Here is a 14,494-nt window from a genome sequence, read left to right as displayed (position 1 = left end):
AGATGTAGAAGAACAATGTTTTCTCACTAAAATCTTTACCCTGTTGAACAGTGGTTTCTTCACCAAATTTCTGAAACAAGGAATGCTGGAGCCATGGGGGTGTGTCACAGGTGCCTCAGGCTGTGAGATGCTGGCTTTCATGTCCAAAATGCATCAGAAACTATGTGATGTGAAGGCAGCTACAGATGTGCTGTCTTTGTCTTCTCCACATGGTTATACATCACCATGCCAATACAGAAACAAAAAAACCTTCTGATTAAGCTACATATTATGCAGCAGGGCACATCAGCATGACTGGACATACCCTCCACCATCCACCTCCCAGTCCCACCGTGTCAGTGCAGAGGTGTGTGGTGTGAAAGCAGATAAAGTGAAACTCCAACCATTCAAAAGAGGAAAATGGCATCTTAGTTGGTTCTTTCACTTTTGTAAATTAAAGTACAGATCTTGACTAACACACTGGGACCAAATTCCACTAATACCTTTAGGCTGCATTTCTGAACCCACATTCTCTGTGGGAAGCTGCAGCATCCTTTCTAGTCTCCTTGCCTTGATCCTTAGATGTAACTACTCTGAACTGCATTCAGACTACAGATTACTACAAAATCTATGAGAAATTGCCTTTGCATCGACTTTAAATTCTACTGGTGTCAAATGAACGATGAAAAACAACAAATAGGGCACGATCATCTGCGAAAACAAGGCTGAAAAGCAATCCTCGTTCAACAGGGCCATCTAGCGCTCAAAACAACCCACGTGCTTTACGTGAAGGATGCGAATGGATCAAGTTACATACCGGCTGATTTTTAGGAAGTATTTAGGGCCACATATTTTTCCCCATACTTTCAGATACCTAGTAATCAACATACTATTTCTTGCTCAGCATCTGAGGACCACTGCTTCAGCTGATAAACCTTGTGAAACTTCAGCTGATCATGAAAAAGCAGAAATTTAATTAACTGAGTATTTTCAGGAACTTGCTGAGAAGATACCATGAACTGAGAAATTACTCAAGTTCTCCTTCTAAAGATCATGCATTAATGGAATATTTTTTCTGATGTTTATTTTTGAGTCAAATAATGAGCTAAAGAAAACATATTTTAGATATATTCATTGTTATAAATCTGAAATCAAAGATCCAAATATTTTTGTAAATAAACATACTCAGGGAAAAAAAAATATTTCAAGAGCCAAAGCCAATTAAAGCAGTGCAACTAAAGAAATATCCATTGAGCTGTTAATTATCTATTAGCAGATTAAAATAATGCATTCTGCAAATGCAGATTTTAAGGAGAATGGCATGTGAATCACATTGCCTTCAGTAAATGTCCCTTTACTAGCTCCATTTGGAACTCTTTCATAAGAAATACATGTTTGAAGTGAATTAAGAGTCAGACAACATAGCAGAGCAATGGTAGCATAAGAAGTTTGTGAATGGAGGATACAGTAGCCAGAAGTCAGTGGCACACCACCAAGAATCTGTTTGCAATTACCAAATATAGCCATTAGCTGATAAAGCATTTTTCTCCATGTCAGTTATTACATTACTTCTCTTTTTTGTTAATTATATCAGTGGAACTTGGACTATGTACCAAATGTTCCAGTATCACAGGGTCTTAGGAGAGAACACAAACTGTGTACTTTAAAAGACTATATATTCAAGTGAATTGTGTGAAAAGCAGAGCAATAAAGAACATGCCCCTTACAAATCCCGAGCCTGCAGAGTAGGAAACACTACAGTTTTATCTTTCTACACCCCAAAAAATTGATCATTCTATACAGTCTATAATAGGGTGTTGCATATGAACTTCTCTTTCAGTGATTAGGGAAACATGTCTGATTCCCACTTCCCTGGGTCACATATCATTTCTATATATCCATTTCCTTCAACAAGTACTATGAAGTGTTATTAAAAGTCCAGCAGGAATATAACTCATCTCTTCTGTATGAAAGTGAAAGGACTAAGCAAGGGCCCAAACCCCACAGATGTCTAACAGTAGGTAGTCCCCATTATATAAATATGCTGCCTATATTAATACTGTCCTTAATCTTAGAAATGACAGTCACAAAACCACACAGAACCAGTAACTATTCTAAATACAGTCACTGTACAGAAACAGCTCTAAAACATCTGCATTGTTTTGTTTGTTTGTTTTGTAAATGTTTATATCCCAAATCTTCGTTCACAAAGCCCAGCCATGATGGAATGTTTACATTTCAGGGACAAGGAAGATAATCTGAAGAGCCACCAAAACGCTTTTACGTAAGGATGTGATGACATGTGTTGCTAAATGGAGATAAGCCAAGCAGGTGAAGATGTTGGCTCCATCTACAGAAAAGCTGCAGTGAACTGGTTCCTTCCAACAGTGTAGCCGAGCAGTAACCAAGTCTGGATTCATTTATTTTTTCAAATCTAATCCTATTCACCTTAAATCACTCAATCCCACTGACCTCATTTGACTCCGGGGGAAAGAAAAAAAAAAAACAAAACAAAAAAAAAACTCAAACAAAAACAAACAGAATTTTGTCCTCAGTTCTTTTAAACACATCCACATTTTTGGTGGATATGCCTCCCAGGGCACATTTTGTGCTAAATATTTTAACTAAATCTATATCGTGAGATGAGATACACTTACAGCCATTATCAAATTTGTATTTGGAAATAAACATATTGATAATTACATCAATGCCCTATAATCATGTTGGAATATCAGACTCAAGTTGTCAACAAAAAAAAAGTTACCTATAAAATTGATCAGCTAATTAGTGACTACCTAAATTCCAGTTCCCTCAGATCAAAGGTTATATGCTGCTCTTTCTGAAGAAAGGGGTCAATTTTGTTTTAACAAAAATTTCACATCTGTTCACTAAATGGTTTAATTTAACATTACATTTTCCCTTCATCAAACTGAGTTTCAGGTGAAACTTCAGAAAGAGTTTACATTATTAGCTATATTCTACTGCCTATATAACACTTCCACTTTTACTGCTAAAATAGGCCAGCATATACAAAGGCAAAACTCACGGTCTTGAGATTTGTACAAGGAAAAGGTTTAGCAGACAAAAAATGGGGCTAATAATCTTCTGATTCCCCAGGGCAGTGGGCACAGCACCGAGGCTGCCAGAGCTCAAGGAGCATCTGGATGATCCTCTCAGGCACAGGGTGTGACCCTTGGGGCTGGTCCTGTGCAGGGCTGAGGGTTGGACTCAATGTTCCCTGTGAGTGGCTATCATTAATTTTACAAAATCTTCATTTCGCTCTGAGTTCTGAGGTTTTCTTGTGAGATGATACAGGAGGCAATAAGTATAAGAGATGCCAGTTTACAGCACCTGACAAGTCTTTTCTTTTTCTAATTACTGTTCTAAGAAGTCTTAGTCATGGACTGCCTAATGGGAACAGAATTACTGAAAGAAAATAATTCTAAAATAAATTTTGAAGATAACACATAATATGACCAAATTACTTTCAAAAGTGCTTTTAAGCATAATAAACTGCACTATGAGCATAAATTCTGTGGGATTTAAGATCTGTATCTTGTATCCCTTTGGCTCAAGAGGGTTCCTCAACAATTGTGGGCAATCTATTCCCATGGCTTAACTACTCTCTGGGTACATCTTCCACTTGGGAGAGAGTCTAAATCAGAGAAGTATACATTGGAATTCAAGGGTAACCACCTCTCCCCTTCCCTGGAAATTCAGCTCTGCCCCTTTCTGTGAAAATGCACCAACGTGTCAGAGCTATGAGTCACATACTTACACTATTGTCATTCATAGGACAAGATGGAGCTAGAAAAAATTAGTTCCATTATAGAATAATGAAGTTATTGGCACAGAGATGAGTAGTAGCATGTTTACAGAACAGAGCAGAGGAAAGAAAATAAAACCTACCATAGATAACTGATCATTTTTCTCTGTTTCATTACTGGCTTGTCTGTAAAATCTTTACATGCGGCCAAAAAGTAGTAAATGTGTGAACTGAGCAAGGAGCCCTGCAAAGACAGTGTTTTCACATCTGGGGACAATATTCGTTTACAGCGATTCAAGACATTCCCCGGAGTGCCTTCTAAAGGATGCACTTTCCAGGAATGCTGGCAGGATCAACATTTATCACCTGCACACATGGAAAGGTACAGAAAATCCAGCTTACTCCTGAAACGGATTTTTCTCCCTCTTCCTAAAATAATTCCTTTAGTTGCTACTAGGAGAGGTGTCTGTTTCAAACTGACAGCTTTGTCATACTCCAGACTCCAAACTACGGGTGATATTGTCATGGAGGTCAATCCTGTTTGTAAAGAAACTGATTTCTAAATGCACAAAGTTTTCTAATCCTTCATAGACTTATAAAATCTATTGCAATCAAGTGTCCTGGCAAGAGTATCATGGGGCACAGCAAAATCTGAGTGGGCTGTGTTAGAAGTAACAACTGTTCCCTAGAGCATAATCAGATTGTCTACTTTCTCATGTCTGCAGTGACTGCCAACACTGCAAAGTCCTTCTGTATACTTTAGGGGTCACCTTAAAAACACATAATACTATTGATATTTTGCTAGAAAGCAACTGTCTTTATAGCAACTGATAAGATTGATATTTTGAGTTGAGCCAGGAGAAATAAAAGGAAAGAGGCACTAATGAACCTAATAAAAAGGTTCAGTCCAGAATGGTTGTTAATCTGTATAACCAACTTCAGGGAAGAAACGTTTGGTGTCGATAAAGCATTTCCTTAGTAAATTACTACTGGCTCCAGTGTAAGACATTTACAGTAAACACCAAAAGTCTGCAAGGCATCTGTTCTATTCACAGTGGAAGAAGGAACTTTGCTCCATTAATAACTTTAAAAACATGCAATAACTAATTCATGATGGCAGTTCAAATCCTATCAGCAGCCTTCATTATTTGACCAAGCTGAGTTCAAAGATAGAGCAAAGTTTTAAAAAACCCTTGAAAGTTTAGAAGCACATTTTAAATTATAATAAAGAAGCTGTGTTGTTCTTCTTTCTACTAAATATAAAAAAGCTGTAGCTTTAAACCATGGGCAACAACATTATTTTAAGAATACATGCAAGATAAGAGTTAAAATGTGTATATAAAATCCTATATGATCTCAGAATTTGTTTTAGTGAAATTGCATGTTGTACAGAGAGGGCATGTGTAATATACGTGTATGTATATATAATAAAATACTTGCTGGAATTTTAACATTTGACTTCACTAGAGATTTAGTGGGACTTCGCCTAAGGCAAGTTTTTAATAGCAATAATAAAAAAATACTTAATGGTACTTAGGGTAAATAATGTGTGGTCACTATGTTTAAAAAAAAGTAATACCAAACATCTGTGCTAGATTTCCACATGATAAAATCCCCATATTACCTACAGTTCTCCCAAAGTTATAGAGAAACAAATGTTTATTTAAAATTCTAGAAGAGACATGTGATAACCAATTTAAGAACTTTAAGGCAGCCATCTTGTGTTTTCTGACAGGAATGTGTATTTAGTGATCTCCGTGATTATTTAATTCTGAACATGAAGAATGCCGTGGTATGTCATTATGGCTTCAAGGCAGATTTTCAACCACCAACATACTTACTGGGAGACTACCAGACCAAGAATGTCCTTTTTCTTAAGTCTATTTGCAAAGACCATTTCATTCCTTACAGGACACATTATTTCCTTATCGAGGCAAATGCTAATCATTTTGGGGTTTGATAAATATTTGAGCGAAGTTAGTTAGTCACAGACATAGGATTCAGTCTAACTCAGTGACGGAAAACTGAGAGCAAACTGGGCAGAAGTTCCCAGAAACAATGAAAAAGAGTTTAATATTCTCTCCCCAAGAGGTTGCATCTCCAAAACTGGAGCAGAAACACACGCTCACACTTTTTGCTGTGTAGAGTTCTATTTGTTCTCTCTTGCTTTGTGAATCGGGAACTAAGTTCAGCTCTCCTTGTGGAAGTTTACTGCCCAGGTTTTAAATTCCTTGATACATGGAAAGAAATCTAACCCTATTTTTTGCATAGCTTATTTCCCAACATTTTAATGAACCTTACTGACACTGACATTCTTTGCTCTTCCTGTAAAAGAGCAGGATTCCAACTTCAGCTTTAGTCTCCTCCTCCTGGATAATAAGCCTCACATTTGCCATTCCTAAGACCTTCAAACACACAACTTGAGTAAACCTGTCACCAAAAGTCTGCCTCTGTGAAACAGAGTTTACAAATGCAGACAGGTACAATCTTTGAAGGCCAGGAAGTTAACACACCAAAGTCAGTACGTATCTGCTAAAAATATAAAAACAAAACTTAAAAAAATGGGTTGTTTTATTTTCTGGAGTTATTTCTCTGCCTCTGGTACACTAGCCAATTCCATGACTCTTGCCTGTACTTTCTCTAAGAAATATAATCTAAGGCCTGGAGAAACTCCAGATCTTTGAAGGCAGCTATATTATGAAATTCTGCTATGGTCAGAAACAGGGGGAAAAAAGAAACACAATCGGTGCCTTAAAAAAGAGAAATTTCTGGATGATTCTTGGATATTCAGCCAATCATTTTGAACCAGAACAGTAAGATGTTGCTTTCTGGTAACATGCATGCTTGTGTGAAATGGGCAGAAAACTAATATGAGAAATGTTTCATGACTGACAAAGTGATAGAGACTTAAGGATAAGAAGAAAGGTCATATTTAACCACCCCTTCCATTACTCCCTATGCCCAGCCTGAACCTCCTCTGGTGCAGACAGTTTCAAGTGCAGTGTCAGAAAACAAAATAGCAGAACAGATCAAATCCTGAATACTTGTTTCTGGTTTTGAATTAAACATGTGACAGTATACTAGTTTTTCAGAAATATAATCAACACTTGAGCTCTATACTCCAACCTGTAAAAATAAGAAAAGCAGAATATTTTAGATGACGTTCTAAAATGACAAATATTTTGTTAGAGATATAGAAAGATTACCACAATTTGAGTGACCACTAAACAACTGATGAATTAATTTCAGTAAAAATGTATCTAAGTTCAGATTTACTTTTAAAGCATTCTTAGGAGAACAAAAAAAAAGAAATCCATTAACTCTGCAGAGTCATTTACACAGTTAGGGTGAAAACTTACAAACACCAGTTAAGAAAATAAAAATATCAGTCCACTGGGGAGACTACTGCAGAAGATTCAACACAATAACTCCTGGTTTCTCATGCTGAACAACTGTATTGTGCAGGATGAAGACTACAAGCAGTGACAGCAATTCAAATGAGCACTGCAGAACAACAAAGACTTGCCAAGCTACACATAAAGATCAAAAGTTGATCTACTTGGACCTTTAACAAATATGTAATATTTTTAACAATACATAATGTCTGATATTGCTTCAAAGCATGCAGACAATTTTCCATAACAAGGAAGCAAAAGACAAAATTTGAACCTCAGAACATTTTCCAAGAGCCCACTTGATCAATCAGATCCAGAGTCCCAGATAAACAAATAGGCACCTACCAAACATCATACATCCAAGCTCCCTACAACAAACTTCAAATATGCTGAAATTTAAAAAAATATAAAAATAAAACCCTATAAATGCCATGCACAACAGGAAGAGAGCTGGAGAGCCAGACTTCACCCAAAGCCTTGAATCCTTAGAATAACAAGGAAATTGTGAGCCAAAAGCTCCAAAACACTAGATAGTTCCTGCCAAATTGGCTGGGACACATTCCAGACAACTGATCTAGTAAATTTTTAAGCCTTGACCAGTTACTAAGGCATATCAGCATGTCACCAGCAGAAACTCCAGTAAACCCCATCCAGTACTCCAGACAAAAGACAACCTCTATATCCTCATGAAAACTGAGGGAGACACAACTTTTTCCTCAGCCCATGAGGACAACCCAGGGGGAACTGTGAAACATCAAGTTAATTCAGTATAAATACAGGAGAAACATGCACAGTCTACAAGAAGCAATAAGATCTCCCTTCAGCATTCCTTGGACTAGCCAAGGATTCACAAACTTCAGTGATACTGCTGCAACAGATGAAATACAATCACAATCATCCACCTTTGAAACAGACTGTATGTAATACTCTGAGAATAGCAGATCTAAATCCAGAAACTTGTCTGCTAGTTTATAGAACTTGTTCAACAATTCTCTCTCATCACCAACTCAGCAACATTAACTCCTCATGCAACTCCTTTCAGAATCCATGAATGGGTAGCATCAGTTTTTCATTAAAATTTTGCCTGTGAAAAGATTCAGGATCCAAGGATTTCTTTCTTCACGAGAAAACTTGACTGAAATGCATCATTGTGCCTTGCAAAATTTTCTAATTTTTCATCTTGAGATGTGCAGCAGATACTACTGAGTCCTCATCACATATTCTAGGTTGGGGAAGACCATAAGCTAAATATAAAAGAATTTGCCCACAGCAAAGAAAGTATTTTGACAACATTCTGTAGATGTAAATAGCTGTTCCTAATCTCTAACATTTATAGGTTTAGTCATACACAAGGGCCAACAATAGTTTTCTCTGCTTTTGCACTAATTTCATTCACACTTTGATCTGTCGGGCAAATTGGTGTTTTTACTAGACTGGAAGCTCAATGGGACTACACTGTTGCTGAGTTTCTAAGGAAACACACCTGTTTATCCTGATTTCCCCTGTTGTGGGCAGCTTGTACGCCACCTCCCTGTAATTTTCATCCTTCTTAGCAGAAAACAACAGGGTGTTTATGAGGGAGACTCACCCTGTCTGGTTTGCCTGACACTGCTCACATGGTAACGCTGCTGGGATGCCAAGGGGCAGATGGGCTTGACACCAAGCCAGATTTTCTTTCAGTTGTACTAATCCAATCATCCCAAATCCAGTCCCAAAAATGCATCTACAAGTGATGTGGGCAGCTGGTGCAGGTAGGTTCTCTCAAAGCACAGCCATCAGCCCATAGTTTTAATGTGGCAACATTACCATATATTTACTTAAAAAGTTTGAGTATCACCACACAAAAATACTTTAGAAACAAACATAGGCAGAAGCCTTTGTTTATATGGAAGGCAAATCATTTAAAACACTCATTTCAAACAACAGAGATACAAAAATGGGTGTGCACTCATGACTCTTCAGTTTACAGCAGCAGCAAGTGTCACTTCCCTCTTCAGCAGGTCTAGTCTTCATTGGCTAAACACCAGTTTGTGAAAATAAAAGGATACAAAAACTTTGCACAGCAACAGAGACAATAAACCCCAAATACACTTACTTCTCTTCCATAATTTCCTATACTTGCTTTCAAATGTCATACAGTCCTGCTGTGTATTTATTAGAGATGTAAAAGAAATGCATACTATCTTTTTCACAAGAAAATCAGAGCACAAAAAGAAAACACTTCAATACTCTATATATCTAAAACTGCAACAAGTACTTCAACTATTTTTAACAAATAAATACTTTAAACAAAAAGTTTTTCATTACCTCTCTAAGATGCATGTTTTCCTTCTCCTTCTGATCTAAAATCACTTCTAAATGATTAACCTGAGATTCAGCCTCTGCCATCCTTCGAGTTCTCTCATTGTCTTCTTCCATTCCTTTAGACGGCAAACCTTTACTTTGCAACATTTCCAGAAGCTTTTTTATTGATTCATCTCTGGCATTTAGCGTTTGCTTTTGTGTTTCAATCCTAAGCTCCATTTCTTCTAGAGTTTTCCTCAACAGGAAGAGCTCTTTAGCTTGTCTATCATGTTCTGCTTGAAGCCTTCGAAAATTCTCCTCTGTGAGCTCAATGGTAAAATGCTCAGCCCCTCTGTTTCCACTTTCTTGCTGCAGAAGATGGTTAAGGTCTCTCTGGGTTCTAAGCTCATCTTGAAGTGCCTGGATTGTCAACTGCAGATGCTGCAATAAAGAAAACAAAGAAAAAGAATCAACATAGGATCTGAAGGTAGAATTAGTCTTGGATTGAACTTTTGTTGCACGCTCTTACAAAAAGTCATTAGAATTAGTGATGAAAGTATATCAAATGACCTCATAAAATATCAGATGCAGGTGACAATATCCATAATGATATCTTTCAAGTGCTTCTAGGAAAAAAAGAAGACAACATAACACAGACACAAAATAATGTCAGCTACAGAGAAAAATAATAGCAATGAAAGGCAAACCAACAAACCCAAACACTAGGCAGTGACATATCCATTAGTACAGTCAATATGTACCTACAAAGCTGAAAGACTCAGTATTCCATGTTTTCTAAATTACTTCATAGACTAAAGATAATTCTGTTCTTCATGGTACTCAACAGTACTGCTGTTTAGGAAGTCAATCAAAGCACTCACTATAATTAAAGGGGCTTTAGGAAGGGGCTGATTGGTTTCATTTTTGTTCTTTTTGGCAGCTTAAGCTATGAACATGTTTAGTAAACAGGATTACTGTATCTCAACAAGCAAACAAAAAAACCCCCACACTAAACAATACTGAATTTTGAAAAACAAATTGACTGCAAAGAGTGGACAAACCTTGGTTCTTCTGGCATCCAAAAACTGAACAGCATGGTAAACGAAAAAATGAAGCAAAATCAACATAAATAAAGGTCAGATGCAAGCAAAGGAGATTCAACAGAAAGAACTGAATTCAACAAAAAGTATCTTCAACAGAAAAAAAAAGACTTTTATTGAGTTATACAGAAAGGCAACAGCAACTTCACAGTACTCAAATATATAAACCTATAGACAGACTTTACTCAACAGATGTGACAAAGAAAAATACATTAAAAATAATTTGCCCCACGGTGGATAGTAACATTCCTATTTGACATTACTGTTCTTTTTCACCTCTAGGTTTTTTCAAAACACAGTAACTTGTCCTAAAATGTCTGTTCTACATCTGAGCACAGGGGTCTTTCTCTGTACAGGAGGTAAGTCTTGCATTCCCTATTCAACACGGATCAAAATAAAAATTGATTTTGCTCACGTTAAGGTTGGAACATCGATAATTATCCTCAATTACTATGGTTTATGATGTTCATTTCAGATTATATCTTTATGTGACAATTTGTTTTCTTTCTCATTTTTTCCCCTCTATTCACTGCCTACACAGCACACTGAGTTTTTAGAAATATGAATTCCTGAAAAATCACACAGTCTGTACCAGAAAACATTTAATTGCAGGAATTAGGGGACATAAATGTATGTCACGAGACATATTTGCTTTAATCAATATTCTGCAACTCCACATTCGAAAAACAAAGACAACAAAAACAACAACAAAAAAACAGACAAACAAACAACAAAACATTTCATTTGATATTACCGTCATGTTTTACACAATTGCAGGTAAATTCGTCAGTTTGTAACAACCATTTAAACTAAACAAAAAATGCAAAACCTTAAGAAAACAACCTTTTGAAATCATGTTTGTCAGTTATTTCAAATGGAAAAAAGCATTGCCAACTGCTAGAATTCCATACAGTCAGACACTCTGAATCAATTCTGTCATTAAATAAGCACTGTTTTAATAAATGTCCAGATCTTAATTCTTAGTATTTGCATCTTATTAGGTGCTCTCAGTTAAGAGCATACAAATGTAGGCCACTCATTTATGACCCTGTTTTTATTTAATGGCAATTCTTACCTTTTCTTAACCTCATCATCTTTTTTATTATCCATATAAACTTAAAAGCTGCCAATAAATTTACAACTCCTCTAGATGTAGCAGCTTTCCCACTTGGAATCTACTAATATACCAAGTGTTTATGACCCCAAGACTGGCTGACATCTTCTGCATTCCAAAATTATTTCACTACCGCGACAGTGACAAAAGATAGACGGGTCTTGGCTTGTATCCTGCACCCACACACATACACACAGGTCCTCTCCCTTTCTGCCATCTCTCGTGCAATGTGGTTTGTCCTGAGAGAAAAAGCAGGTGAATATTGCAGGAGGAACTGTCTGGATGCTCACATTGTTAATACATTCCAAAGACAGAGGAGCTGAGATGTTTGCAGCTGACTTTGGTGCACATCAGCCTGCAAAACAGTGTAAAATGCTGCTGAAGACTGGGCCAACTGGGCAAACTGTGTCCCGAGGTCACAGGCAGCTTCCAGGTGGATCCCCTCCCTGGCAAGGATGCCTGCAGAGTAGCCCAAAGGAATGGGTAACAGCACTAAGATCCAGACCAAAACAGAGGTAAAATCCTAAAGTAGCTACCCAGGTGCTTTGCTGATTTTTAGTTGTGAATTCTTCAAGTCCAAAGTCTGTAAACCTGAATTTTTCTGGTTGAACCTGCTTATTTGATACACTCTTTGGACACAGACTACTGACCAAAACCAAGGTTATGTGGACTGAGATGCACCAAGACTTTTCTGAGAAATTCAGAAAGCAAGCAGGTCTCAATGAAGCTTGTGATTAAACAGGAGGGACCATGTTCAGATTACACTGTAATCCATTATAATAGAGTTGTAACTTAGATGCTGCATTGGTAATATTTAGGTAACATAAATCTAATCATAATCATCCCCAAAAATCACTGTTCTTTCACCTGGCCAAGAACCTTCTCTCTACTATTATGCTACAACTGCTAAGCAACAGCAACATTCATCAAGTAGCCTAGAAATAGTCAAAAGAATTGTTTTCTCTGATCTGAACAATTATTTGAGATACATCCTTCTAATGCTAAATTAGACAGTACTTATTACTTGATGCTAAAAACTATTTACAAGTAAATGTTTTCCCAAAGTCACTTGGTCTCTGTACATCAAATGTCTATAAAAATCCAGCTAAGCAAAGGGAAACTAATTCTAAAATATTTACAATGTTGTAACACACAAATAAAAGTAAACTTGATATAGACATTGCTAACACACAATCCTAAATGCAAGCTGTAAAAATCAAAACTGCTGGATCAACATAAAAATAATTGGAAATCAGAACTCAAACAGCAATTCTGGTTAAGATAAGTGAGACAACTTCCTCTTCTGCCCCCCAGCAGCCTACGCAGGGTGTTCTTGGGCTCTCCCCAGAACCACTAAGCACAACAATAGTTGTGGCTGCTTCTCAGTCATGATGTAAAACTAACAGCCTCAACTGTGGCAGACTACTGCTACTGTGATATAAAAGAGTCTGGTTTTGCACACCTTCAAGAGCTAGAACATGGTAGACCAGATTTAGACTCGTGCTGGCATAGACTTTTGTATCTGCAGCTAGCTAAGTAAAGCAAAGAACAAATGTTGTGAGGGTGGAGAGAAACTGTATAATGAACTGCAAGGGGGAGGAATGTAGGAGTGCTGTGAATATCTGTCGCTGCTGTCACTACGCAGACATAAAACTTTACACGACTTAAAAGAAAAAAAAAACATGAAAGATCTCTCATATTTTTTATAATTTCTATTAAAAACAGACCAGTTGACCACAAATATTTCCATGCCAATTTCTTGGCAATATATAAATAGTTCTCTCAGAACTTTTTCAGTCCTTCTCTATAGTCCAAGTCCATGTAATCCATGGAACTGTGGATTGCCCCGTAAACTGAAACAAAACCAGGAGAAGAAGATAATTAATGGCCCTTCCCGGATTTTGACTCATGTTCTACATGAGGAATTTCCTCTAATCTATGCCAACTAACTGGTCCCAAAAGAATTGCCTGCTGAGAACCATCCTGTCACAGCGTGCTTTCGGCCAGAGCACATAAGCACTTTCAGAGCATCCTAAAGCCTTAGATACGATGAACAGTGGAGGAAAACGAAATCCCAAAGAGACTCACAGATTTAAAACTGTTACTCCACCTACAGAAGTGCACAGCTTCTCATACTTCCCACCATCACACCGCCACCAAAAGCAATGAACATTTTGAAGAATCCAGTCTACTGGAGTTTAGCTCCCGATTCTCCTCCACTCCAAAAAATACAGAATTCCCACTCCAAAAAATACAGAATTTACAGGGCTGAATCAGCTGATACAGCCTACTAGTCTCTTGACAGTGGCAAATATACAATTCAGAAGACTGTAGAAAAAAAATTCTACTGGGTATATTGTAGAAAGCTACAACTATAACTGAATAATACATCTGGAGAAGTATCACAGTAAATTATACTATGGACCATACATTTTCAAAAATCAAGCTTCATTATTTTTTCTGTAATCTGTCACTGTTCCATTTTAATTCTTCACCATCTGAAGTTCTATCACTGAAAGGAAACAGACCACTTAAAGCTTTCTTATGAGTTGCATCTAAGTCAATTTGTACATTAACTTCAGTTGTGCTACTGCAACAAGTATTAGACTTATAACTAAAAAACATGCAAATCTTTATTTTCTTCTGTACGGGGGGGGGGGAAGCCAAAAAGGGGGTTGGAGGTATTTTCTTCATCAACTTAAATTAAGAAATGGATTCTCTTATGCATTTTCTCATCTGTCTAATGTAATTTGAAATTCTGGCATCCAAACTACACCACTGAGGATCACTGGACAAGGATTTTGCTTGAATAAGACAGGAATGATAGGAAAAGGTGAAAGGAGAAGACAGATGTAAT

General features: G+C 37.1%; 1 protein-coding gene across 7 annotated transcripts in view; it reads right to left on the bottom strand.

Annotated features, from left to right (window-relative positions):
* The window catches only part of ERC2 (ELKS/RAB6-interacting/CAST family member 2), a 425,018-nt gene that overhangs the window by 357,350 nt on the left and 53,174 nt on the right, over window positions 1–14,494 (bottom strand). For all 7 annotated transcript variants that reach the window (XR_007908334.1, XR_007908335.1, XR_007908336.1 and 4 more), the window contains exon 3: window positions 9,448–9,864. Coding sequence is in view for 1 of the 7 variants with exons in the window: in XM_051811544.1 (XP_051667504.1) it covers window positions 9,448–9,864 (417 nt within the window). In the remaining 6 variants the exon portion in view is untranslated. The remainder of the gene's footprint in view (window positions 1–9,447; window positions 9,865–14,494) is intronic.

The sequence above is a fragment of the Manacus candei genome, unplaced genomic scaffold (assembly GCF_025592945.1).
Source record: "Manacus candei isolate 608988 ecotype Guabito, Panama unplaced genomic scaffold, ASM2559294v1 h1tg000082l, whole genome shotgun sequence".
Classification (NCBI taxonomy): Eukaryota; Metazoa; Chordata; class Aves; order Passeriformes; family Pipridae; genus Manacus; species Manacus candei.
The sequence above is the reverse complement of the archived record's forward strand: the minus strand, read 5'-3'. Positions and strand labels throughout refer to the sequence as shown.